This window comes from Phaseolus vulgaris, chromosome 3 (genome assembly GCF_000499845.2).
Source record: "Phaseolus vulgaris cultivar G19833 chromosome 3, P. vulgaris v2.0, whole genome shotgun sequence".
NCBI classification, from domain to species: Eukaryota; Viridiplantae; Streptophyta; class Magnoliopsida; order Fabales; family Fabaceae; genus Phaseolus; species Phaseolus vulgaris.
Window position 1 is genome coordinate 51,560,225 of NC_023757.2, and position 27,994 is coordinate 51,588,218.

The 27,994-nt window shown below is 31.8% G+C and overlaps 3 protein-coding genes across 4 annotated transcripts; 1 reads left to right on the top strand and 2 right to left on the bottom strand.

Moving 5' to 3' along the window:
• Window positions 1-1,052: 1,052 nt before the first annotated feature.
• LOC137808608 (arabinosyltransferase XEG113-like) lies at window positions 1,053-11,833 on the top strand. Its single transcript, XM_068609800.1, has 13 exons — window positions 1,053-1,608; window positions 2,009-2,302; window positions 2,429-2,634; window positions 3,031-3,136; window positions 3,751-4,007; window positions 4,182-4,317; window positions 4,618-4,712; window positions 4,800-4,853; window positions 10,262-10,375; window positions 10,614-10,712; window positions 10,816-10,938; window positions 11,127-11,213; window positions 11,311-11,833. Exons 1-13 carry the CDS (start codon window positions 1,437-1,439, stop codon window positions 11,476-11,478), a joined length of 1,911 nt encoding a protein of 636 aa, XP_068465901.1. The 5' UTR covers window positions 1,053-1,436; the 3' UTR covers window positions 11,479-11,833.
• A 3,255-nt stretch (window positions 11,834-15,088) lies between these two features.
• On the bottom strand, window positions 15,089-16,920 carry LOC137808610 (glycine-rich protein A3-like). Of its 2 annotated transcripts, none has more exons than XM_068609801.1 (3): window positions 16,721-16,920; window positions 16,044-16,392; window positions 15,089-15,529 (listed from the first exon to the last, which is right to left on the bottom strand). In XM_068609801.1, exons 2-3 carry the CDS (start codon window positions 16,360-16,362, stop codon window positions 15,225-15,227), a joined length of 624 nt encoding a protein of 207 aa, XP_068465902.1. In that variant the 5' UTR covers window positions 16,363-16,392; window positions 16,721-16,920; the 3' UTR covers window positions 15,089-15,224. The 2 variants fall into 2 exon arrangements, with proteins under 2 accessions (XP_068465902.1, XP_068465903.1); XM_068609802.1 differs by having other exon boundaries at window positions 16,044-16,395; window positions 16,721-16,866.
• Window positions 16,921-24,466: 7,546 nt separating this feature from the next.
• On the bottom strand, window positions 24,467-27,969 carry LOC137808611 (ABC transporter G family member 14-like). The gene is made up of 5 exons (XM_068609803.1): window positions 27,722-27,969; window positions 26,815-27,607; window positions 26,225-26,404; window positions 25,925-26,112; window positions 24,467-25,246 (listed from the first exon to the last, which is right to left on the bottom strand). The coding sequence occupies exons 1-5, from the start codon at window positions 27,860-27,862 to the stop codon at window positions 24,602-24,604; spliced, it is 1,947 nt and encodes a 648-aa protein (XP_068465904.1). The 5' UTR covers window positions 27,863-27,969; the 3' UTR covers window positions 24,467-24,601.
• Window positions 27,970-27,994: the final 25 nt, after the last annotated feature.

Below are 27,994 nucleotides of genomic sequence, written 5' to 3' on the forward strand. Positions count from 1 at the left end.
TTATGAACAAAAAATCATTAAACCCAAAACAAAATTGAGCTTTTTGTTTCGTGAAAGAAAGTAACAAAAGGATCCTGCTATTTCTAGACCCGTTTTATATTAGTACACTTCCTTTTTTATTTCTTAAAATGACACATTTAAGAAGTTGTAAGACAAAAGGTATTCTTACATTTTAACAAAAAAATCATTTTATCTTCATCTTAGGTAATTTTCCATACATATCTAGGAATTAATTCCTGCGCAAATAAATAAATTAATGAAATGAGGATATCATCACCACATTTTTTTTTATGTATTATTATTATTATTATAAAAATTGAGTCCAGATTAATATGTTTAAGAGATGTAATTACATTTTTTTATAAAGAAATAAAATATTATTGATTTTTATTACAATACGTGTAGAGAATGTTATATTATGCCACAAACTTCAAGCCAACCTCAATGTAAAGCCCCGTCTACTCGTAGCATATTACTAATACTAAAAAATTAATAGCATATATTAATACTATGTTTTCAAAAGTAATACATAGAAACATTTGCACCCAATTTGCACTAATTTCATAGATTTGTCTTTTTAAAATCATTATTTATGTTTAAAATCTGTTTATGTTAGTAGTTTTTAATTAAAAATTTAAATGGTTAACTAATATACAAATCAACTCTATTAATGTATTTAATATTTTTTCAAAAAGATAAAATTAATATTTTAAAAAATAAAATATTATTACATCTAATAATTTATGTTATTCGGTTGAAGCCAATAATAATTTATATTTTTTTTTGCTAAATCTTCTTTTAAGAAGAAAATTATAACAGAACTCTAAATTGACAATACATCGAATTATGGTATCAGATTGGTGACTCGTGATGTTATTTCTTTTTTATAAAAATATAAATAAATTATAGAGATTGAATAAATAATTTATTTTTTAAAATGTTAAATAAAATACTAATGTGATACTAATACAAAAGGCTTTAAATCAAAAACTTCAATCTTCAAAATAAAATTTTCTGTTAAAATTCTTCTTATATCCCCTTTGTGATTTCCTGAAAGAGAAAGGGATCAAGAGCTGTGATGAAAATGAAACAAAAAAAGTCAACAGATCCAAAACCAAAATCAATGTAATTATAGAGTAATTAAAGAAGGTTGGTATTTGGATTCGTAGAGACAAATACAAAATAACAAAACAAAAGAAATGCTGTCATGTCGAATTGATAAGCAGAATGAGTTGACCATTACAAATTCACAGAATTTGGAAGTGCCATTCTGAACCGAACAAACAACTCTCTTTCCTCCCTCTCTCACAATCAACCATAATCAAATCTTGGTTTTTAATCCATTTCTTTTTCACCACCACCTTCTACTTCTTGTTCTGAAGCAGGGAAAGGTGGCGATGTTTTGTTGGTGATTTCTGAAACATTGATTGGTAAAGATGGCGTGGAGAAAAGGGTGTGAAGAAGTGGCTAATTCGAAGCCTCTGTTCCTCACGATCTACACTGTTGTCGTCATTGGCATCGTGGTTTCCTCCTTCTACGTCTTCTCTGCTATATACTCCAGCAACCCATCTGCTGCTCAATCTTCTGCATGGCTCTCTTCCCTTCCGAGTATGTGTTTCCTTAAAAATCATGCCTTTTCTTGTTCCGCACTAGTTTTAGTTTCATTTTTAAATACCCATTTAAACTTTTATCGCTGTTATTGCTTAGATAATGATATTTACTTTTTTATGTTATAGAAGAGAAGGGTAGTGGTGGTGGGATGTTAGAAGGTGTTTGGGTTTTGGAGCAACAGCTAAATCCTTAAATTTTGTCTTGTTCTTCTGGTAGTACATAATTCTTGTTAGAAAAGGAAAGTTGAGATACATGTTTTATGTATGTGAGATGTGAATTCTATTGGCAGTTTAATGATGGTGCCTGTGTAGGACAATTTTTGATGTATTTAAAGCCCTGGTTTTCTTCCATTATGAGTGTGTTAGATATTAAAACTTAGTTGATAATGGCTTTGTAGGTGAGAATACTCGTGTTACGGATCAGACACTAAATGTTTCTCGGTCAGCTGTGCATTTTGTGCCAAGGCCTTCCTCAGGGGCTCAAAATGAGTGGTCAAGGACTATATGGGATATTCCACCGACCAATAAAAGGATGCCACCATTGTCGGATTTCCGGCTGACAAAGGCGCTGGTTCAGCAAAGGGTGAAGGATAATGTGGTAATAGTGACCTTTGGTAACTATGCGTTCATGGATTTTATTCTGACATGGGTTAAGCAATTGAGAGATCTGGAAGTTTCTAATTTTCTTGTTGGTGAGCAGCTCTGTTTAAGTCTTTTTCTATCTGTCTTGTTAATGCAGTGGTGATGTCTTCTTGATACAAACGCATATCCACAATTTTGTACCATTGATTGTTTGAATTTTGAAACCTGCTGCTTAGGTGCAATGGATACCAAATTATTGGAGGCACTGTATTGGAAAGGGATACCGGTTTTTGACATGGGCAGCCATATGAGCACAGTAGATGTTGGCTGGGGGTCTCCAACATTTCATAAAATGGGGAGAGAAAAAGTTATTCTGATAGATTCAATACTTCCTTTTGGATTCGAGCTGTTGATGTGTGATACTGACATGGTTTGGTTGAAGGTGATATTCATTTTTATATATATGCTTTCTTGAGTCAATTTGTTTTAATTATAAGGATGGCCCATATGCCTGCTTAGATTTTGATTATTGATCCAGAATAAGCAGTAAAATTCTATTGGTTAGGACACTTTCTTTCTCTATAGGGAATGAAATAAAGTTATCAGAGATTTTGTTCAGTTTCTTGTCCAGCTGGCTTATGGCATTAAAATTCAATAATTCCCCTAGTATCATTTGCTTTTATCATCTACCTCTATTTTTTTTATGTGATTATTATGTTTTCCTATAATCTTTTACATTCATTTAGCACAATCATCTTTTACAATATCTCCAAGCCAATGATGTGATTGTTGTAATTTATTCCCATTACGAGTGTTCAATTGTGTAATTGTTAAACAGAACCCACTTCCATATCTTGCTCGTTATCCAGAAGCAGACGTTTTAACTTCAAGTGATCAAGTTATACCAACAGTTGTTGATGATAGTTTGGAAGTTTGGCAAGAAGGTGAATATTAACTTACTGTCATTATTTTTCTGGTTTTGTTGTTTCTTTAGCATAGTTTTTTGCTGCAATGTAACTATGTTTGATGGTGTCGTGTTATCTATATAGCCGACCTCACCTAGTGAATAAGGCTTTGTTGTTGTTGTATAGTTCATGTAACCAAGCATTTGCCAGTCAAATGGCTAGTATGGACATACAAATTATTCTTTTTTGAATGATAGTCACCTTTTATGGCAATAAAAACAGTTGTGAGGCATGACTCTAGACGTTAGAGTGCCTTGTTTTCCTTAAGTTTGACATGGCTTTAGATTTGAAGTAAGCACATTGAATTTCACACAATTAATTACAATAGTCACAACTCTGATTTTTTCCCCCTTGTTATTGTTATTGTTCTTCCCTGTACATAAAAATAAAACCATTTTGATGGAGGCTCACGTCACTGACTTATAAAACTAAATGGCATAGTTTGAGAATTTTCTCTCCCTGGTTATATTGTTCTAGAATCAGTGTAACCAATCCATTGCTCTTACTTATTGCTTCTCTTTATCTCTCATGTATTATACATGGTTCACTTGTTATTTTGACTGTGTTGATGACCTTTTTACCGCCTTGCATAGTTAGTGGTGCCTACAACATTGGAATTTTCCATTGGAGACCTACAGAGTCTGCAAAAAAGTTGGCAAAGCAATGGAAGGAAATGCTTCTAGCTGATGACAAGATATGGGATCAGAATGGGTTTAATGATATTCTTCACAAACAGTTAGGTCCAGCTGTTGATGATGAAAGTGCGCTTGTTTTTGCTTTTGATGGAAAACTGAAGATGGGGATTTTGCCTGCGAGTATCTTCTGTAGTGGACATACATATTTTGTCCAGGTAGGGTTTGTTCAACTAACACTTTTCAACTGTTTGAAGTATTTAGTTCTGTTTTTTTATGTGCTATACCTTTGTTTTCTTTCTCGCAATTAAATACCTTGAGGAATCTAGATAGGACTAGAGAAAATTGTGTTCCTTTCTATTATAATTTTTATTTCTATATTATGGTTGCAGGCTATGTACCAACAACTAAGGTTGGAGCCATATGCAGTGCACACAACATTTCAATATGGAGGAACTGAAGGAAAGCGCCATCGACTGCGAGAAGCCATGCTCTTCCTTGATCCACCAGAATACTATAATCCTCCTGGTGATTAGTTGTTCCTCCTTCGATTTTGTGTGCAGACAACATTCACTTAATAATGTTTTTTGAATGCACTTCTGTAAAATATACTCATTTCACTATTTTTCTTTACTTGTTACTTAAACTTTGTATTGAGCGGTCTCTTCTCTATCTTCATTTAGGCTAGCATCATACAATGATGCTGAATTTGAAATGTTTTTATGATTTTGCATATGCAGGAATTGGTTACAGTTTCCCCTTCTGATTGATTAGTCAACTCTGTTTCATGAAATTACTGCAACATAATTTTTAGATGAACTTTTGCAGGGGGATTCTTGTCATTCAAGCCACATATTCCAAAAGGCTTGTTGCTAAGTGGGGAGCATAATGTTGAATCACATTTTACTCTTGTTAATTACCAAGTATGTACGTATCGACCTGAACTTGTTGTTTTCTACATTTTCAGCAAATTATTTGCATGTTGTAATGTGTTGCACATTTTTTTCCAGATTAAACAGATTAGGACTGCACTTGCAATTGCTTCCCTTTTGAACAGAACACTGGTAAGAACTAATTTTTGGGTTCCTACTCTCTTCTTTATGAATCCTATTAAGTGATAAACCACTAACCTTTAGATGAAAGATGGACTACCCTCAGTTTTTCTGGGCTAATGCCCAGAAAAATATTTGTTGTACAGTCCAATAAAATCTGGTTTATATGAGACTAAAGAACTAGCTTGTTACTTTAAGTGCAGTGTAATTTCGTCATTTGCTTAATATAGACCAAAAGTGTGGCATCATGTGATTTATGTAATTAACCTCACCTAGTGCGATAAGGTTATTGTTGTTGTTTAATATGAACAAAAAACATGTACATCAGAATTATGTTGTATGCTTCCACAAATTTATGATATATTGCATATTGAAAGCATACATTCATGTCACATACAATCATTATTGTGATGAGCACTTGTTACTACTTGGTGGCCTACGTGTCCCATAATATTTTTGCATAGGTATTCATATGTTTTAGGGTTCTAGATTTTTGAAAAAACTGTTTGTATTCCTGGGGAATAGATTTCTAGGATAGCTAAAAAGACTGGTTTGTATAGTGTCACATCACTATTCTAGGGAGTTTACATTTTCTGATTATTGCTCTTAAATGTAACATGAAAGATTATAAAGAAAGATGCTGCTAGTATTTTACCAAAATTTAGTCTTCAACTTAGATTATATTTGTATTTTGTTTGTCATACTTTGATTGAGCTGAAGATGTTTGGTTCTCATTGCCATTATTAGCAAAGTCGTGATTATAATTTATAATTATTATTACAGCATTTATTATCATAATTTTCCATGATTCCTTTGTGCTTTTCCTTCCCGTTTGTTAATATTTTTGCTTTCCAATTATTCAGTGACTGGAAAATAACTGCTAGCATTATTCTGTTACTGGATTCTGCTCTCCCCCTTCTAATAAATAACATTCCTTGAAAAGCTGCTATCCAAAAATATAATATTTGAAATACATTATTCTATGAGCTAACATGTTGAATGAGTGGAAAGAAATAAGTGAAATATATTTCTGAGATATTTTACAAATGTGATTACAGTCTCTATTTATAGACTGTTTTACAACCTAATTAAAGAAAGAAATAATAGGCAATGAAAGCCAGAAATAATGAGTGTTTAAAGCTGTACAAATCAAATCAAATCACTAACAAATCTGTCCTAATAAATATAAAATAGAATCTGCACTTAATTATAACATAATTCTCCTGATTATGCAACACTCCCCCTCAAGTTGGTGAATGTATATCTATCATTCCCAACTTGCAAGTAAGATCTTCGAATTGTTTTGCGGGAAGTCCCTTAGTAAACATATCTGCCAATTGGAGTCTTGAAGGGATGTACTCAGTGGCTATAAGACCATCATCCAACTTTTCTTTAATAAAGTGTCGGTCTATCTCTACGTGCTTTGTTCGATCATGTTGAACCGGATTGTGTGCAATACTGATAGCGGACTTATTATCACATGCCAAACTCATAGGAGCTTCATATTTTATTTTTAGGTCATCAAGTATGATCTTCATCCATAAGAGTTCACACACCCCTTGAGCCATGGCTCTAAATTCTGCCTCTGCACTTGATCTTGCAACTACATTTTGCTTCTTGCTCCTCCATGTCACCAGATTTCCACCCAAGAACATGCAGTAGCCTGTGGTGGATCTCCTATCAACAATCGATCCTGCATAGTCAGCATCAGTATATACTTTCATGGATAAGTTTTCCCCCTTTTTGAATAGCAATCCTTTTCCTGGAGAGGCTTTTAAGTACTGAATAATTTTATCTACTGCTTGCAAGTGTCTTTCTCTTGGATCATGCATAAATTGACTAACCACACTAACTGCATAGGCTATATCTGGCCTAGTGTGTGAAAGATAAATGAGTTTTCCCACAAGTCTTTGATATTGTGTCTTCTCCACTTTTGGGTTTTCCTCATCATTCCCAATCCTATGATTTTGCTCTATTGGCACTCCAGTGGGCTTACAACCCAACTTACCAATCTCTTTGAGAAGATCAAGGATGTATTTCCTTTGAGAAATAAAGATGCCCTGTCTCGAGTAAGCAACCTCTATCCCAAGGAAGTACTTCAGCTTCCCAAGATCCTTCATTTCAAATTGAGCAGCTAGTCTCTCCCTCAAATTTTGTTTTTCAATCTCATCATCACCTGTAATAATCATATCATCTACATAGACCAAAAGTAGAGTGAGTTTACCATTCTGAGAATGTTTTATAAACAGAGTATGGTCACCTTGGCTTTGTCGGTACCCCAAAGATACCATAGCTTGAGTAAACCTTCCAAACCAAGCACGAGGTGATTGTTTAAGACCATATAGGGCCTTCTTAAGTCTGCACGCCTTATTCCCTTCATTAACAATACCATACCCAGGTGGAATCTCCATGTATACTTCTTCCTCCAAGCTTCCATGCAAGAAGGCATTTTTAACATCAAATTGATGCATTGCCCAACCAAAGTGTGCCGCCAGGGAGAGAATAATCCTGACGGTATTCATTTTTGCCACTGGAGCAAAAGTCTCCTCATAATCGATCCCATAGGTTTGAGTGTACCCTTTTGCAACCAACCTTGCTTTATACCGATCCAGTGTGCCATCAGACTTATACTTAACTGTGTATATCCACCTACAACCCACTGCTTTCTTATCTTTTGGTCTCTCTACAATCTCCCAAGTCTCATTCCTTTCTAACGCGCTCATTTCTTCATTCATGGCTCGAATCCAGTTATCATCTTTTAAGGCTTCTTGTACCGATGTAGGGATTTTGATAGAATCAATAGCTGAAAGAAAACTCTGGTGCTGCATAGAAAGTTTTTCTGTAGACACAAATTGGGATATAGGATATTTGGCACAAGATCTTTTTTCTTTTCTCAAGGCAATAGGTAAATCATTTAGGTTAGGTTCAAAAGCAGTATTTAAGGTGTCCTCAAGAGTCTCACTGGTATGAGTTCTTACCTCCGGTTCAGACAATTGAAGTTGCTGTTCGACCAGGACGGGTTCTTGTTGCCTTCGCTGATATTGTTTTCCAAAATATTTGTCTTCATTATTCTTCTCTGGTAATGATGTTGGTGCAGGGTCTTTGTCATCCTTCCTAAGAACGAAATCCTGTAACAAAGGAAAAAGTGGCAACTCAAGGTCCTCAGCTTCTTGAATACTCTCCCCCTGAAGCTGAGAACTAGGAAAGAAAGACTCTGTTTCATGGAAGGTGACATCTTTGGAAATATAAACTTTACGACTTTGAGGATGATAACATTTGTACCCCTTTTTGTAGGGGGCATAACCGATGAAGACACATTTGATGGCACGAGGATCTAACTTACCCCGATTAGGACTATGAACATGGACAAAAGCAGGACAACCAAAGACACGATTCTGAAGACTATTCAACATGGGAATAGAAGGATAGAATGTGGTCATAACCTGAATAGGAGTAACACCCTCTAGAACCCGAGAGGGTAATCTATTAATCAAATAAGTGGCAGTCAGGACTGCTTCCCCCCAGTAAGATCTAGGAACAGATGTTTGGAAAAGTAAAGCTCGAGTAACCTCAAGGAGATGACGATTTTTCCTTTCAGCAACCCCATTTTGTTGAGGAGTGTCCACACAGGTTAATTCATGAACAACTCCATTTTCCTCAAGGAACTTGGAAAGGTTTTGGTTCACATATTCTCTTCCATTATCAGAACGCAATCTCTTAATTGAACTTTCAAATTGTGTTTGAATCATTCTGTAAAACTTTACAAACAAGTGAAAAACTTCAGACTTATCTTTCATGAGAAATAACCAAGTAACCCGAGTACAATCATCAATAAATGAAACAAACCATTTTGTACCCGAGATATTAGGAATAGGTGAAGGTCCCCATACATCTGAATGAATAAGATCAAAAGGTTTAGAACTTTTATTACCATTGGGAGGAAAAGTTGTCCGATGGTGTTTAGCAAACTGACAAACATCACAATGAAATGACTCAGCAGACACTTTTGTAAATAAAACAGGAAATAAGGACTTTAGGGTACTAAATGGAGGATGACCAAGACGTCTGTGTTGAAGCCATATCTGAGAGGATGACCAAGATTCACGACCTTGCTGAAGATTAGAAGTGTGTGCCTGTAGTCTAGCACCCTTTTTACTTTCTTCATGCTGTAAATAATATAACCCGCCCTGCTCTTTAGCAATTCCAATAGTCTTCCCCGTGACAAGATCCTGAAAAACACAATGGGAAGGGAAAAATACCACTGTACAATTTAAATCTTGGGTAATCTTTTGAATAGACAAGAGGTTATTGGATAGTTTGGGAACATGAAGCACATTTTTTAAAGGAAATGAAGGTTGAAGGTGAATGTTACCACGACCATTAATGGGGGTAGTGGAACCATTAGCAATAGTAATATATGGCTTACCGGATAAAGTAGTGTAGGATGAAAAAGAAGAGGAATGAGGTGTCATATGATCAGTAGCACCAGAGTCTATAATCCAGATATTTTCAGTACTAGAAGCATTAAAGGATAAAAAACTAGAACTCTTACCACTCATAGTAAAGGAACAATAGCTAGATGGCTTACTAAGGGAGTCCATGAGAGTTCAAAACCAACTGAGTTTTTCAGATTGGCAAAATTTGATCCTGTTCACACACACAGGAAAAAAAAATCTGCCGGAAAAATTTTCCGGTGGCGGTTTCAGGCGGCCAGCGGCGGTTTCCGGCGAGCAGTGGCAGTTCCGGCGAGCGGTGCAGTTTCCGGCGAGCGACGGCAGTGGTGGTCGGTGGTGGTCAATGGTGCAAGGTGGTGGTGGTGGTCAATGGAGAAAGGATAAGGAAAATAGAAAGTTGCAGCAATGAAGGCTGTCCAACAAATAATTGCAGCAATGAAGGCTGTCAAGGAAAATGATTACAGCAATGAAGGCTAAAAAAAAATTTGCGGAAGCAGAGTCTCCTAGATCAGGAGCTCTGATACCAAGTGGAAAGAAATAAGTGAAATATATTTCTGAGATATTTTACAAATGTGATTACAGTCTCTATTTATAGACTGTTTTACAACCTAATTAAAGAAAGAAATAATAGGCAATGAAAGCCAGAAATAATGAGTGTTTAAAGCTGTACAAATCAAATCAAATCACTAACAAATCTGTCCTAATAAATATAAAATAGAATCTGCACTTAATTATAACATAATTCTCCTGATTATGCAACAGTTTATATAATGACTGGTTTTGCATTTCAGTTTTAGCTGAATATGTTTTCTGATAAGACAGTTTGAATTGAAATATACACCTGGCTAAGGTGATTTCGCTACTGTGGGTATTCTTGGTTTTTATAATTGATGGTTTAATTTTTTGCTGCTATTTTTACTTGATAAATTCTATTTTTCTATCTTAAAGTAGATTCTTTGTGTTTAGGTCATGCCTCCACTATGGTGCAGGGTTGATAGGCTATGGTACGGCCATCCTGGTGTTTTGGAAGGGTCCATGACTAGACAACCTTTTCTCTGTCCTTTGGACCATGTTTTTGAGGTATTTCCTGTTTAAGTGATTCCTTATTATTTTATTGTTCATTTGTCATTTGGATTTGGAACTGGAAGACTAAAATCATCTCAATACAATTGGGTCCACAGAGCGAAGGTTTTGAGTACAAATTTTAATAATATCATTTAAAGTAACTTTAGAAGAATAGTTCAACCTATTTTTTACATAATTACAACATTTTATCAGTCACTTCCTAATGCTGATATGTAAATGTTTTCTACTGTAGGTCAATGTCATGCTGAAAAAGCTCCCTGAAGAAGAGTTTGGTCCTCAAATAGATTTTAGAGAGTACTCAACACTTGATAATCCCTCTCTGCCATCAGAGGTAATAAACGTCAATTACATCCATTCAAGTCATGATTCATGATTCTTGTTTCTTGATTTATGTCACTTTGTTTAAACTTATTTACCTTGGTTCTTGAGTTCAGATAAAAAACTCATGGCTTGATGTTAAGCTCTGTAAAGAAGGAACCCAAGGTTGTGATGTCTCAAATGATACCACTAGTGTAGGGGGAGTACTTAAATTTCCAAAGCACAGCAATGAAGAAACGGTATCTGATTATATATCATTATATCTGTTATCATATCTATCCATTTAATACCCATTTCTGTTTAAATTTCTCTAAATCAACCCTATAAACTACATTGATATGATTATATAGAATGTCCAAATGATCATATGTCATATCAATTATCATGTCTATCCATTTAGCACCGTTGTTTCTACCTGTACTTGCAGTTTATGAAAGTATTCTCATCATTCAAGGATGTAAAAGTGATCAAGTTCTCTTCGGTGCAAGATGCTTTCCAAGGTTTCACTGACAAGGCAAGGACATTTTTCTTTTTCAACATGAAGTTTACTTTTTTGAGTAACAAAGAAATGAATTCCAATCATTTGCTGATGCCATGCATTTATTTTCCAGGAAAGGGAAGATAAGTTCAGAAATCGTGTTAAGAGGTATGTGGGCATATGGTGCTGTGTGCCAGATCTCAGCCCTGGCCACATATATTATGATATGTACTGGGATGAGAAACCAGGATGGAAAGCAATTCCTCCTCAAACTTCGGAGGATGATCATCCCCCTTGGTAAGATTAGCATAGATTTTGTGTTTGTTGTGACACTGCAATGGATAGGGGAAATAAGAGACATAAGTCCAAAGGAGATTCAGTTTCCAGCTAATTGTCAAAACCAAGATTGTATACAAGTGAGGAATCTGTATCCATACTGAGGATGTAAGATATTCTTAGAGACTAGACAATTGGTTCTTGTAACATTTAAGAGGTTTTTTTGGTTTGTATCATGTTACTGATATTGAAACTAGAGAAATGGAGGCTCGCAATTTCTTAGAGGTTTCACATTTTGGTCTGTGATGTTCTTATTGTTATTGTATTTGGCTGTAATTAAATACTGGAGGCATTCAATTGTAACACACTTTTTTACCTTATTTTATTTTGAACAGAAATAAGTAATGTTTGTTTTTCTGTCCATTGCCGTGCTTATACTACAAAGAAAATCATTAAATATAAATTATTTTTAAAAATTAAAATAATTAGTTACTATATGATTAAATTAAAGATTTTTATAAATTAAAAAGTTATTAGCATTTAAAGTAGTTTTTATTATTAATAAAAAAATATGAAATAATTTTTAAATTGGTATTTGACCATTAACTATAAAAGTTTTAATTACTTACTACTTTATATTCTAAATTAGTCTTTATTAGTCTTTTATAGAATAATTTAAAATTTAAAATATTAGTTGTTAAAACTTAAGTAATTAATTTAGATACAAATTTAGAAACTATTTTATAAATTTTTATTAATAATTAAAACCACTTTAGATATAAATAATTTTTTAATCCAAGATTATCTGATGGTAGTTCGGATACAGTCTCTCAGTTTTGGACAGGTGGTGATTGAAATATTCCATTGTCTTTACAACATATGCCTCATCTTTTTAGTCATATCATGGTTAGGGCAGTATAGGATATTCCTAATTGGATTCTAGATGAGTCTGGTCGTCTCACTCTTAAATCAGCTAGGACTTTTTTCTTGGATCCAGGGGTTTCCTGTGGTTGGAGTAAATTTATTTGGTCTTCATATATTCCGCCTTCCAAAACTCTTGTCCTTTGGAAAGTTTTTCATGGGCGACTTCCTACAGATCAGCATATTCAAAATAAAGGTTTGCATATTTGTTCTATGTGTACGCTTTGTGAAAAGCACGAGGAATCTATTCAACATTTATTTTTTGAATGTGCTAATGCTTTGCGTATTTGGAGTTGGGTTCAACACATTTTTCCTACTTATCTTTTCTCTAATAAGGATGATCTTCTTTCTTTTATTAAGAGTGATGGTAGTCCGTTGGTTAAATTGATTAAGCTAGCTGTGATAACTTTTTCTATTTGGATGATATGGCGTATGAGGAATTATGCTCGTTTTCAGGATAAGATTGAGGTTTCTAGGGCTATTTTGGTTATTAAAGATTTAACTTGTCTAGTGGGTAATTCGTCTAAAGCTTCAATGAAGAATGATATGTTCGATTTCAATGTGCTCAAGTTTTTTGGTATTAACACTCGTACTGGTAAAGTTTTACGTCCTCTTCTTGTTAGATGGGAGTTCCCTTCACCAGGCTGGGTTAAAATTAACACTGATGGGGCTGCTAGGGGTATCCTGGTCTTGCTACTTGCGGAGGTATTTTTCGTAGGAGTATGGGGAAATTTATTGGAGCTTTTTCTGCATTTCTTGAAGTTCAGACTGCTTTGGTTGCTGAGTTTTATGGGGTTATACATGCTATGGAGGAAGCTCAAAAGATGGGGCTTACTAATGTCTGGTTGGGATGTGATTCTGCTTTGGTTTGTGCTGCGTTTACTGCTAGGACAACTGTTCCTTGGATGCTTCGTAATCGATGGAATGCTTGTCTTAATTACTCTGGGAAAATTAGGTTTACGGTTACTCATATTTTCCGTGAAGGAAATGCGTGTGCTGATAAGTTGGCTAATTTAAGATTTTTTCATAGAGAGTCTTTTCTTTGGTATAATAGGCTTCCACCTTGTCTATTCTTAGAATTCTTTATGAATAGGTATAGTCTACCTATGTATCGTTTTTGTTAACATATAAGTTTTGGTCTAGTCCCCCGTATTTTTGTATTTTCTTTCTTTCTTTTTCTTTTGTTCAATAATTTTTTTTTTCATGTGATGGTAAATGATTGTTGTAACTTGAGGTGTCAGCCTAGCTGAGATCTTAAGTTGCATAGTGATACCTAACATGAAAGCTTTTATTTAAAAATTAATATTTAATTTAGTTAATATAATAATTAATTATTTTTGTTATTAAATTTAGTTATTATTTAATAAATTTCTTGTAACAGTGTTATAATATTACAAACTAAGAAATAATCATCACCTAATATTATATGTTTCTAATACAAATTTTTGTTATTAGGTCATAATTTCAATCGGGGAAACAATTGGTTAGAAGACACTAAAAGAATGGTACTTAAAACTTTCCTTGTATCAAATGTATTATAGAGATAAAGGTAACTAAGAACGAAATGTTTAAAGAACCATATAGGCATACCATTAGTAGAATTGTTTGTTGAGGTGTGAACATAACTGCGATGTCAAGTTGCATGGTGATGTCTAACCTGAAAACTTTTATTTTAAAAAATTAGTAGAATTTTTTGAAGAGGAGTTCAAAATTCATAATCTTCAAAAAAAAAAAAAAAAGTTATTCAAATGACTACACGAAATGATGTGTTAGGAAGTTTTTAACATTCTTTTTATTAAATAATGATTAAAAAGCATTAAACTCTTATCTCTTAATTTATTTAGCATAGATATTAGTACGGACACTGATACGATATCAACATAGACAAAAAAATACGTATAATTTCTAAAATGTAGAACGTAGAAACACCAATCTATATGTTATATAATTATGAATTATATAAAATGATAATAAAAATTTATGTGCACTAAATATTTTTTTAGCATAAATATGTTTTTTTATAGTTGGTTCAAAAAGATTTTTTTATTTTTATAATTATAATAAAAATTTATACAATAAATTTGAGTTCTTAAAAAATTAATGTATTTTTCCTTTCTTAAAAAATTAATGTATTTTTCTTTTTTAAAATTATGTTAAATCCGTGTTAGAATTGTCAGAAATTCAATAAATATTTTTTTAATTGGACGTGTTGAACGCCATTTAAGATAGTTCCTAATTCCATACATCATTTTGCTTACTATTGTTTTTTACTAGCATTATTTGTAAGTCTATAAAATGTACTTAGTAGGATGCAAAGATCCAAACAAGTTAAAATGTTAATCTTGGAAAAATAAAAGGTATACAGAATTACACTTAATACTTGTTAAATTTTTTTAGTGTGACTATTATCGTGTCACAATTTAAAAATATATTATTTGGTGAGCAATAAAATTCATTTTTCTCAACATGATTAAGAAAATATTTCTCTAAGTAATAATGTGTACTTCATATATGAACAAGAGAAGCTCTCGCTTCAGATGAGTAATGGAATGTAAAAGACAACGCTGAATGCAATTGCAGTAGCAATATGCCTATGGTTATTTGAAACTTGCTCTTCATCTGGTGCAGCTGTGTGTTTTGCTGTTCAATTTCTACAATCTAAAGAGAACCTCTTATCCTAGCCAATGCCAAAAGCATTCAAGTAACAAAAGAAATAAACAAAACAAGAAAACAGGTATCATACTTTAATAGATCGATTGATCACATCATTCCAAGTATGGTTTATTATAAAGCAAAAAGCTCTACACAACAGAGCAGCCTTTTAGAGTCATGGTTTACCATATACAATCCTCACTTCCACTTCTTGAACCCACCACCATGCTTGCCGAACTTTCCATGCTTTCCATGCTTGAACTTACCATGTTTTCCATGCTTGAACTTGCCGCCATGTCCATGCTGCTTGAACTTCCCGTGTCCATGGCCCATGTGACCACCATGTGCATAGCCATGGGCCATGTGAGCACCATGTGAGCCATGTGAGCCATGAGAGCCCTGAGCGATATGGTGAGCACCATAAGCTACACCAGCTGCGGCAGCACCTCCAGCAAGCATTGCTCCCATACCACCATGCCCGTGCCCTTGGTGTCCATGGTGCCCTGCTCACATACAGAAGTTTTCCAAAGACAGCAAATTGTCACAGCCAGAACAAAGGTTTTGCAATTGTGAATGCATAAATCAAATTACAATTGCAGAGAACTTCAAAGAGATTGAAATACAGTAATGAACAGCCAAACCATACATTACATTAAAAGGTTGCTCAACTAGTGTTTAGAATCCAAACAACAAGACACTCAATCTAATTAAACCACCAAAGTAAATATTTCTCAACCCATGAATTTGCTTCTGTGGATCTGGATAACTTTTTGAAAAAATAATGTAATCTTCTACCCTTCATTTAAAGTAGGTTAAATTAAGGTGGCTCTTCATTAAAAATCGACAGCAAGTATATATATCCTTACCTTTTCTTTTTACAATAATATAATATTCATATTTGAGGGTGGAATATGTAACTCTTAAAGAAACTACTTCTAGGTAGGCATCCTCACAAGTTTTTACATATACATTGTAGTAAATAATAATAAAGGAGAAACAATATAAAAGGAAACGTACCTGGAGCATGTGATGAAGCAGGGTAACCAGCAGGAGGGTAGCCAGCAGGAGGGTAGCCACCGGCAGGAGGGTAGCCACCGGCAGGAGGGTAGCCACCGGCAGGAGGGTAGCCACCGGCAGGAGGGTAGCCACCGGCAGGAGGGTAGCCACCGGCAGGAGGGTAGCCACCAGCAGGAGGGTACCCTTGATGTGGAGGGTATGCCCCAGGTTGGGGTGGGTAAGCCCCAGGTGGGTACCCATGGCCACCATGTGCCCCATGAGCAAGGTGTGAAAAAAGTCCTTTGTCAGATTCATCATGCGTGTCCTTGCCACCTCCCATCTTTCAGAATCCAAGACCCTGATGCTGATGCTGCTGATGGTGATGATGATTAGGAATCATGCTTACACAGTCAGGTCAAAACAAAGAAACACAAATCGGAATCTCCAATCCAGACCATTATTCAGTACAAAAGTTTCAAAAACCTTGATGAATTCAATTTATGTTGCATGAAAAACAAAAATTAAAACCAGTGATCAACATAATTCAATGAAGAGATCAAAGAAGAAAACAATGACAGCTAGAGGACTATGAATCACCCTAACATAATTAAAGGATTTCATGATGAAGAATTACACGTAGAAATTAAGAAAGGTACACAATTGAACATTGATAATTGTGAACAAATTAGGGAACTTACCTCTTTGAATTTGCAGTAATTAAGAAATTTCAATAGAAATGGATGAAAATGTGAGAAATTGGGGATCTTGTCTTTGCAGTGGCTTTTGTATTGACAATTGAATGCTTAGCAAAAGAAAAAAAAAAAAACAAAAAAAAGCGCGTAACGTCTACTTACGCGTCATTGACGGGGAAATTGTCCTCAACACAGAATGCCACGTGGAAGATCCTAATTGTTCGAGGTTGTGTTTTATCTTCTCGGTTACTTCACACGTATTTTTGTGGTTTCATTGTTTCCATTTTTCCTTCTTCAAACTTGGACCATGCCTTAGATCTTAAGAAAATAGCAATTAATTTTCCTCTGAATATATTATAGGGTAGAAGAATATTTACATATATCTATTTTAATGCCACCATGCAATTTCTTTTACTTTATGGACTGTTTCTGATCAAGATAAAAACTACAAAAACTCAATAGTTTGATTTGATCAAATGTAGCTAAGGTCACAACTAAAATCAATCAAGAAATACTCATAGTGTCATAGAGTAACCAAAGTTACAAGTTATTCAATTGAAAATTAAATAATTAAAAACTAAAAGTTATTAAAAAATCATTAAATAAAAATTAATTTTAAAAAATAAAAATAAAAATAATTATTATATTTATAAATTATATATTATATATTATATATTATAAAATTTATTTATATAAAATAATTTTTAAATTAATATCTAATTAGTTATACTTATCAATTAATTTAAATTCTAAAACTCATAATTATAAATTTTAATAATTAATTAAATATTAATTTATAAATTTTATTAATAATACAAATTATTTAAATATTAATTTTTTTTATCTAAAATAGTATCTAATTTATTTAATATATACTTATCTAATTTATTTAATAATTATTTTTTTAAAATGAATTTTTATTTAATAATTTTTTTAGTAAATACTTAAATTGTGTGAAAAAAAATTAAGAACCAAAGTTAGTAATAATTAAAAATTAAGGGATAAGATTTTGGAAAAAAGTTAGAAACTAAAATTGCGAATTTTATAAAATATGGGTCCAAAATTATAATTAAGTTTTGTTGAAATACGTAACTCAAAAATTATAATTATATATATATATATATATATATATATATATATGCAAATATGTTTGAATAACTAGTAAGATGACTTAAAACACCATATTTAATAAGTGATGTTAAAAAAATTTACATAACTCAAACAATGTTCAAAGATTTTGAGCACAAGGTTCGAAAAGTCTGAAAAAATATATTTAAAAATTGAAAGAAGATTTGAGAAAAGTTGTTTCAAATTAGAAAAAAATGAAATAAAAAAACCAAGTTATATCTTTCTGAGAACATTGTAGAGGATTGTGAAGTGAGAAGAAAACGTAAGTTGAAAGTAATATAAATTGGTCACAAGACTATATAAAGTAAAGAAAAAGGAAGCAGTTGAAATGATTTTCTTATCGTAATAAAAAATGACAGTAAAATATTTTGACTTAATATACACAAAATTAGATAATATTTTAGAAATTAAAAAATATTAAAACAATATATAATTTTATTTAATATAGAATCTAACAATAGATCTTTAAAATTAATTTTTAATTAATAATTTTTTAGAAGTGATCGCTACAAGAAAATCATGAAATAGAAACCAATTTTTAGAGACCAAAATAATTAGTTGCAACAATAACTATATTAGATACCATTTTAGAAACTAAAACAAAAATTGGTTTCTAAATTGGTTTCTATTATTTTTTATTATTGTTAAATAGTTTCTAAATTGGTATCTAAATAGCAACCAAGGTTTTAACTACCAATTATTTAGTTTCTAAACTTGGTCTCCAAAACCTTGGTGGCTAATTATACCAATTTAGAAACTATTTAACAATAATAGAAAATAATAGAAACTAATTTAGAAACCAATTTTTGTTTTAGTTTTTAAAATGGTCTCTAATTTAGTTACTATTGCAACTAATTATTTTGGTCTCTAAAAATTGGTTTCTATTTCATGATTTTCTTGTAGTGGATAATCTGATGTACAATTTTTAGTTTTTTTTTAACAAAATAAAAGTTTGTAAGTAATTTTAAGAATTGTTGATGAGGGTATGAATTTTAGAAATAGGTGTGGTGTAGGTTTTAGGAAATTGTGAAAAGAATATAGTTTTTGTTTTGATAGGTGGTATAGCTATCATACTATATACACCCCTTTGGACAATTATATGTCAATTATTTTGAGAAGTTTGATAGTTGCAGCCGACAGACATATTGGATATGTGCATTTGTTTGTACGCATGCATGTGTAACATCATTAACATTCATTATTGAATTCAATGGTTTCATCAATCTTAGACAACCTATGAACTAAATTCCCATCAACATTTTCGCATCTCATTCCTATTTTTTATTACTTATCTTTCACTCATTCATTCATTTCACCTCTTTCTCTATCCCTTCTCCATTCATTCCATCCACAAATTCATCACTTTTTCCATTCTTATTGTACTAAATCACCAACAAGATATGCTCATAATACACTCACAAACTTTAAAACACCAAAAAAACATTCACATTGAATAACTTGTTAAAGGTTTCTAAATTATGTAGTTTGAAATTGTTTTATGATTTAACTGCATGTGTTTTGATAACTGCGTTTTCCTTAATCAGTGCGTTTGTATTTTGGAATATCTAATTGTTTGTCTTATATTAAATCTTTTTTTTTGTCTAGTATTGTTTGTCTAGTTATATATATATATATATATATATATATATATATATATATGATTTACATAAGTTAATTAGAATAATTATTTTCCGTATGGTTGATTTCGGGTGGTTATGAATAATATTAAAATCAATATGAATACAATCTTAAATAATAATAAATATTGAATATAATAATTTTTTTATTTTCTTCTCGTATTATAATATTTAAAATAACAAAAATTGTTTTGTACGGATAATTAATATTTAATATTGAAAAAAATTGAAAACAAGATTAAAATACAACAAGATATGAGAAATAGGTAAAATATAAAAATAACACATATGATCGAAAGGCTAAAAACAAACTCAGCTAAATCATCTATCATTCTTTATTAAAACAATATTAAATAAGACATTGTATTAACCATTCTCTTTTAACTAAGAATTATTATTTAATAAATAAGTATATGAGAGATAATATCGTTAGGTCAATCATCGCATTCGAATTATTGTGTTTCATCATAGTTTTATCTTTAAAAAGCACGTCAGTGTTTTGGAAGAATATATAAATTATCATTAACTTAAACTCAACTTAAACTCTCATGAACGACGTGAAACTATATGGACGGTACAGAATAAAATATTTTAAGTGAATTTGATTATATGCATTATTGATATTCGAACATGCATGTCTAATATTCTTTGCCTAAGGGAGAAATGGATGTTTGAATTTTGATGTAAACTTGAGATTCCAAAAATTCCTGAATATAAATTTGATATATGTTATAAGCAAGAAAGCTAATCCCGAAGAAGAAGAAGCTTAGGAAATCTGAATATATGAATATTGTAGATGATGCTTGTGTGACATTTTAAAAGTGAACAGCCAAAAGTCAACATTCCTAAGGATATAAAAGAAGGAGATCGAGTGGCTCAGACTTATTTTAACTTTCATTTTCTCTTGGAATATTTTTATTTAACTATGCAACCAATCAATTTTTTCTTCTTCATTTTATACAAATAAATTCAAAAATCTAATTTCAAATTCATAAAAATGTTTTATCCACTCTTAATTGTTGTTATCCTCTTTCTAGTGCACTGGTGGATAACACGTAGGATAATCCTTTCTTCTTCTTCTTCTGGGACTATGAATTGTGATCAAATTAATTATTGTATTTTTTTTATACTCTTCACTTTAAAATATGTTTTATTTTTCTTACTTAAAAAATAATCATAATTAAATTTTAATAAAAAAATACTTTGTAAACAAAGAATAAGAACTATATATATATATATATATATGTGTGTGAGAATATAATAAAAACTTATTGCGAGAAATAAGAGAATTTAATAATAATTTTGATTAATAATTTTGATTCAAATTGTCCATCTGCATTCTTTTTTTTGTTAAAAATAAAAAACCATCAACCACTCATTTAGTATATACTTTACACTAATTTTATAATGTTTTTAGAAAAAAAAACACAATGATATAATATACGTGAGATAGAAGACAAGTGAAGTTTCTAAGAGTTTGTTTCATGATTTTTTTTAATATTTTCAAGAATTAATATAAAAATAAAAATATGTATTTCTCTATTTATTAATTAGAAGGTTATAAAAAAATTTAAATTTCTGTTTTATTAATTTCTAGGACGGTTATATAATTTTATTGGTACAGTTTTTATTCATGTGACCAAAATTATTTTTTAACTTCCATTCTTAATTTTGTTTATTTTATTGAATTTAAAATTTAAAAGGAATTTGAGAAATAAAATAATTAACATAAGTTTGTTTAAAGTAAAACTAAAACTTGAAAAAAAGTAGCCCTAATGTTATAACCCTAGTTGGAGTGATGTGACAAAAGTTCAAAATAGTTTTAAAGTAAAAAAAAATGGAATTGAAAAGTAATTTATAGTGGAAAATGTACTATTGTTCCGTACTTAGATTCTTATAACATATTGGACATCCACCCACTTCTCAACTTATTCACTAATTATTTGAGTTTGAATTTTGATTCTATGCATTAACAAAGCTTAATCTTTATTATCATCATAATAATGGTTAGGCTTCCAAAATAGCCATCTTCTCCATATGCCCATTCATTGGTTGACTTCAACTTTCATACATATAATCATGCTTCCAACTTTCTTAACACATCTTAATATTTTAATGGAATTATCTTATTTTATATATATGTATCAGAAGAAAATTATAAAATATAAATTAATTTTAGAAACCAAAATAATTCCTTATTATATTGACAAATTAAAGATCATTTTACAAAATAAAAAAATTTTAGTATCTAAAATAATTTTTATTATTAATAAAAAATATAAAATAGTTTATAAATTGGTATCTAAGCATTAACTACTAAGGTTTTATCGGTTAATTACTTATATTTTAAATTAGTTTTTAATAGTCTTTTAGAAAAACTAATTTAAAATTTGAGATATTAGTAGGTAAAATCTTGGTAGCTAATTTAGATATTAATTTAGAAACTATTTTATAATTTTTTATTAATAATAGAAATCACTTTAAATACCAATAATTTATAATTTTTTAGTTTTTAAAAAGTTAATATAATGACTAATTATATTTAATTTTTAAATTTGATTATTATTTAATGATTTTTTTTAGTGATATAGAGACAGATAAATTATTTTAAACATGTTATTTGTCATTTGTTAATATAATTATTCTAATATGATTCATATCTATTTGTTATATATAAGGTAAAAATAATGAAATATTTTAATTTGAAGTAATTTTATCAAACCTTATATACCAGAATTATTCTTTTACATAACAGTTAAGTTTCATGTTTTATTGAAATATTTTTTTTATCTATATATTATGTCATATTATTTTTGAAATACTTTAAAAGACAGATAAGTTGTGTGTAATTTTTTTTCTTTGCAAAAAGTGTACATATTTTCTTTCCAACTCGTAAATTGTGAGTTTATTCTTAATTAATGAATAATTTATAATATTTACGTTCATTAGTTATTTCATTATCGACACAATTTTTTGTTCATATACCGATGTTTTAATAAATGTTATCTATTTATTATTTAACTATTAAATATACTATCTCAAATGATACTATTCTAATTTTATTTTATGTTATTACATTATATTTTCTTTATGTTATTTCTTTGATATTATGAATATGTGGTTTAATTTTTTTAATGTCATAATAATCGCAATATTAATATGGTTTAATAACACAAAAGAATCAATTATATCTCAAAATGATTATATACGCGAAAAAAGGTAAAACTAACTATTTGTTGCTTTATTTTTACTTATAAAAGTAATTAACTATTATATTATGGATCTTATCCAAATACTATATATTTTTAATTTCACAACATGATAGATTGAATAAAAAAAGTTATTAGTTTTTTTATTTATTAAAATTTTAATAAAAAATGTGACCATTTAATAAAAATTAATCAATTTATTCATTAAATTTTTTTATGATGGATATCTAATCCATTCTTAGAAGTAATATTTAAAAATTAATATTTTCTAAAAAAAAGTTATAAAAAAATCAAAATCAATTTTGTAAAATAAATCAAACATATATTTCTGAAAAAATTTAACAGAAATTTTAAAAAGTATTTAATTGAAATTTTTTGGTTAAATTAAGTTTGATATGTAAATATTCATAAAATAGTCTAAGGGATCATTAATAATCTTATGAATGTATTTAATCTAATTCATTCTTTTTTATTTTTTTATACTAAATAGATTGAAAGGATTTACATGTAGAGATTATATGAATGATAAATAAATTATTTTGTTCTAGTATGTGTTTATAACACTTGAGCAGAAACTAACTCATGATATTATCATTTTTATAATGTGATATTGATAAAAGCAACTAAACAGTTTATTTATCAATCTCATCGTCCACGTGGCAGCATAATGAAGCGACAAGAGTTGCATAATTAGTGGGACAGAATTAATTACAAATAAAAACATATTTTAACTATTTTTTGTTAATTATATTGTGAAAAGGACATTAATACGATATTAGAGTGGGTATTTAGATTCTTAAAAGACTTGGTCATGCTCCCACTTTCAAACTCAATCGCCAATTATTTTAATTTGACTTTTCATTATGTGCATTAACTACGCTTAATCATAACAATGATCAGGCTCCAAATCTTTACATCATTTCCACATATTTGGATTGGTTCTCTCCATTTTCGTAGTTATACTCATTCTCTCAACTTTCTCAGCACATATATTTTGAGAAGAAAATGGATCTGAACTAAAGGTTTTCATTCGCATTTGTAAGTTTAGGATTTAGGGTTTAAGAATAAAGATGGTCTACCAATTGACACATTAAAAAATCTCGGATAATCAATCTTTGTTAGGAAGCAAACATTTATTATTGAATCAGATTAATAATAAGGCCAGAGACAAAATAGGTAGCAAAGAGATTTTAGTATATATCAGAAGGTACACAAGAGAAAAAGACAGATCATTTATTAGGTTAAAAGTAAAAGTACACTTATTCTTGATCACTCTGAATGTTCTAGGTTTCAGATTGTTAATTCTCTGTCTGCAACAATTAGAAATTAGAAATATGTGTTTGTCAAGTCACTAGTGCCGTTTTGGGAGGAATATTATTCTGATAATTATTCTCTGTTATGGTTTATGCAGGAAAATATGAAACAACAATTTGGTTTCAAAGGCCTAATAATGATCAACAGTTGAATTGCTGAACCTTAGCGTCTAGTCGCAATCCTTGACCTATCTTGCAGATTAAATGCATATGTTCTTATCTTTGCCTCTTATCTTGTGATTTATCCCTTGTCTTCAGGCACTAAGTTTTATTCTAAAGCAGACATTAGAAGTTGGTGTTTTATAAAATTCCATAAAAAGACTAAATACTTCGTATATATATAGTTATCTAATCTCATTTTGGCATGCAAGATAACACTCATACTGATCATGTTTCTGATTGATTCACTTTGTAATTTTTTTACACCATTAGTGCATAGAAAATAAACTGCCAAAAAACAAACTCTTAACTTAAAAAGTTGATCAAAATTTCATTACATAAGTCCCATCAAAAGTACAATATTCTAGTATTATTCCTGTTAGGACAAAACTCTTCCAAGTTCTCATGTTATGTGTATAGTAGCTAAGGCACAGCTTAGCTCTACCTCACTCTCTGCAGTGCTAAATAAGCAACTAGACGGTAACCTACCAACATCATGGCCATTATAGACATGTCAACCCACAAGTGGTTCAAACCCACTGATTTGATTGGAGGAAATTCTCCAACCTTGCACAAGACCCCCTTTGAGCACTCATAATAATCATCATCCATGTACTGCACACCAACAAGAAGCTTGTAACAGTAGTAGCTATAGCTTAAGTACTTGAGCCACTCTATGAAGGGAGGAATCTGTTGAATATAGTAGCCACCAGCAATGAGGAACACAAGGGTTGTCACAGAAGCTAAGGTAGTGGCCTGTTTGACCTCCATCAAAATGGCCCCAAATGCTAAGCCAAGGCTTTGAGAGACAAGGACACTGTAAAGGACCACTAGGAGGGAAAGGAAAAAGGTGAGTGGATGAGGATTAAGCCCTCCCATCCAATAGATTATGAACACAAATGCAGTTGGAAGTGCAAGCTCTATTGGCAAGTCTCCTACTGTTCTAGCTAGAAAGTAGGAAGATAGACGGTACATCCCAGATGAACGTTCCTTGATCAACATTCTTCTCTCTTGTGGAAATGTGAAAACAGCATTGTAGAGAGGGTAGAATCCCCAGAAGACAGAGAAGAAAAACAGCAGGGCTATCTGCATTTTCAAATACACCTCCATTTCAGATCCAATGAATTTAGCTAACAACTATAACAAGTCAATAACAATAGTCTAATTCCACTTGCAGATTGTTAAAGACCATATTATTTACCATAAGACCAAGTTACTAAAGATCAAAATTTCAATGATATTATTGATTACAAGATTCTTTGTAACAACAAATCCCTTTCAGATAACAATAAAAACCAAAAGAAAATGTGCTCTTGATAAATAAATCAAAGGATAAAGTTAGATGAAGTTGCTAAGTTATTTTTTATGTTACTCCTCCATCAGAGTTAGAATTTTATTTTAATAACAAACGTAATAAAAATTGACACTAAACGTCAACATAAACTGTTTAAGATGAAACACCCTTGAAAAACAGCATTAAAAACACATAAGAACCAATAAAATCGGTGGAATATAAAGACAAAAGAACACAAATCATATTTTAAACTTGAGGGGGAAGAAACATTTTAGTTATTGGTGTTAGAAAACAGAAACTCTGAAATGATGTGATTTGGACATGAATACAACATTACTTGAATGTGAAAAGGAAGGAATACTCTGAAAATAAAGAACCAATGATATGTTAACAGCACAAGAGTTAGTTGATGATGTTCTGTTCTTACTAATCAATAATGATCAAGTTACTGAACTTAAGAAAACTCTTACCCTGTCTCCAATGTGCGATTCTGGGGTGTGCCACCACAGAAGTCCTCCAAGGAAAGCGACACTTATGACTTGGAAAATTCTCAGCCTGTTGAAGGCTTCAAACCTTCTCTCCCTCAGCCCCCTTTGCAACAGCACTTTGAACTGATGCCACCAACTTGTGCACCATCGCTCAGGTTTTATTTGATTTCCTGCATCAATTCAGCAACAAATCTATTTCAGACCTATAAGACTTATCTAACCAAATGAACATTTGAAGCCTATGACTGTGAATGTTTTTCATTGAAAAGTTACAACACTTACTTGTGGAACCATCCTTAATGACTTCATAGTTATTCACTTCCAAGCTGCATAATTCATCTTTCAGCTTAGTACCTATATTTTTGTCATAAGCAGAGATTAAGGCTTCTCTAACCAACTTATTTTCTGCCTCCTGGCTTTCTCTTTGTTCAGTTCCATGCTTGGAGGAGTCCGGAGCAATTCCTGCAGTTTCTCATTCTCAAAACTCTGTATATATTTAACAACACACAAATATGGTTCTGTTTAAAGAAGTCCTTTCAGAAAACTAAGATAATTGAAAGTGGCCTCTCATTATAATCCCATAATACAACAAGAAAGCCTTATCTCACTGTGTGAAGTCGGTTACATGTACTAAAACACTTCATTTGACACACTTAAAACTCAAAGCTTCAGGAATATATACACATAAAATTCAGTCATGACTTCATAATACTATTACAAATATTTGGTATTAAGTTGGTAAAAGTAGTAGTAGATGGTATCTGTTTAGATGCATTATTATAAGGGTTGGAGTATTTCTGAAATACCAATAATTTAATCCACAATAGAAAGTAAAACCGTGATTGGCTTAAATTGAAAAGAAAGAATATTACCATTGGCAAGATCAAGCAACAAATCAGCAGGATTGACAATCATGGATGTGGAAAAACCAACAGAAGAAAAGTAGGCCATTGCAGTTGAAGCGGGGCCATAGTAGATGGGGCATCCTTCAGAAAGCAAGACCACTTTATCAAACATGTGATAGAGGCGACTAGAGGGTTGATGAATGGTGGTGACAACAGTTCTTCCCCCACTAGCCAAGCGTTTGATTGTGGTCATGATCCTTTGTGCTGTTGTAGAGTCCAAGCCAGAAGTGGGTTCATCCAGCAGCAACAGGCTTGGATTGATGAGCATTTCCTGGCCTATGCTCACCCTTTTTCTCTCCCCACCTGATATCCCTCTGAATAGGGGGCCTCCAATCATGCTACCCCTGCACTTGCTCAGTCCTAGCTCACTGATAACATGCTCTACATGTTGAGCTTTTTCTTCCTTGGTCAAGCTGCTGGGGAGCCTCAGAAGTGCAGTGAAGAGCAGAGTTTCAGTCACAGTGAGATGGGGGTATAACACATCATCCTGAGCCACAAAACCTGTTCTTCTTTTCATGGCTCCTGAAAAAGGCTGGTTGTTATATGTTACCTTTCCAGATAATTTGCCACTAAGCCTTCCTCCAAGGGCTGTGAGAAGTGTGGTTTTGCCACTGCCAGAAGGCCCCAACATAGCCATTATTTCTCCTGGACAAACCATACCCGTGACTCCTTTCAGTATGGTCTTCTCTCTAGAACTCCCTGTGCTCCCCCAACACATACCCTTCTGCTCCACTTTAACTTTGTACACCAATTCCTCAAACTGCAAATGGAAACAGAACAAATGCCAAAAAAAGGTAAATACTAATGCCCCACATGAATGAAAAATAAGGTGGTGGTGTAGAATCAATGTAATGGTATATACTAAGGGAATGACCTTCAAAGTTATGGGGTACACAGCGAGTTTTAGAAAAGATTGCTCGTTTGTTTGTAGGACAGTCTCAGTCATCTTGGGGGGTCCTTCCTGAGGGTGACTGTTGCTGTGATCTGGTTTGAATGCTATGCAGTTTTCTGTCATGGCTAAAGAAAGTGAGAGGTTTGTAATGTTTTGGTGGTGGTGATAGTAGTGACAACTGAGGTTTGAGAGAAGTTAAGAAGCTCCTTTTAACTTTGCTTCCCGTTGTGGAATGAGAGGGCACACATCTAGATA

Bases quoted from the DNA above. Each gene is read 5' to 3' on its own strand.
- LOC137808610 (XM_068609801.1), bottom strand. From the start codon at position 16,362: ATGGGAGGTGGCAAGGACACGCATGATGAATCTGACAAAGGACTTTTT. The intron at 15,530-16,043 runs GTACGTTTCCTT...GTATGTGAGCAG, and splicing joins TGCTTCATCACATGCTCCAG to GGCACCATGGACACCAAGGG.
- LOC137808611 (XM_068609803.1), bottom strand. From the start codon at position 27,862: ATGACAGAAAACTGCATAGCATTCAAACCAGATCACAGCAACAGTCAC. The intron at 27,608-27,721 runs GTCATTCCCTTA...TTCCATTTGCAG, and splicing joins TGTACCCCATAACTTTGAAG to TTTGAGGAATTGGTGTACAA. The intron at 25,247-25,924 runs GTAAGAGTTTTC...TTGAAAATGCAG, and splicing joins AATCGCACATTGGAGACAGG to ATAGCCCTGCTGTTTTTCTT.
- LOC137808608 (XM_068609800.1), top strand. From the start codon at position 1,437: ATGGCGTGGAGAAAAGGGTGTGAAGAAGTGGCTAATTCGAAGCCTCTG. The intron at 4,318-4,617 runs GTGATTAGTTGT...GAACTTTTGCAG, and splicing joins AGAATACTATAATCCTCCTG to GGGGATTCTTGTCATTCAAG. The intron at 4,854-10,261 runs GTAAGAACTAAT...CTTTGTGTTTAG, and splicing joins CCCTTTTGAACAGAACACTG to GTCATGCCTCCACTATGGTG.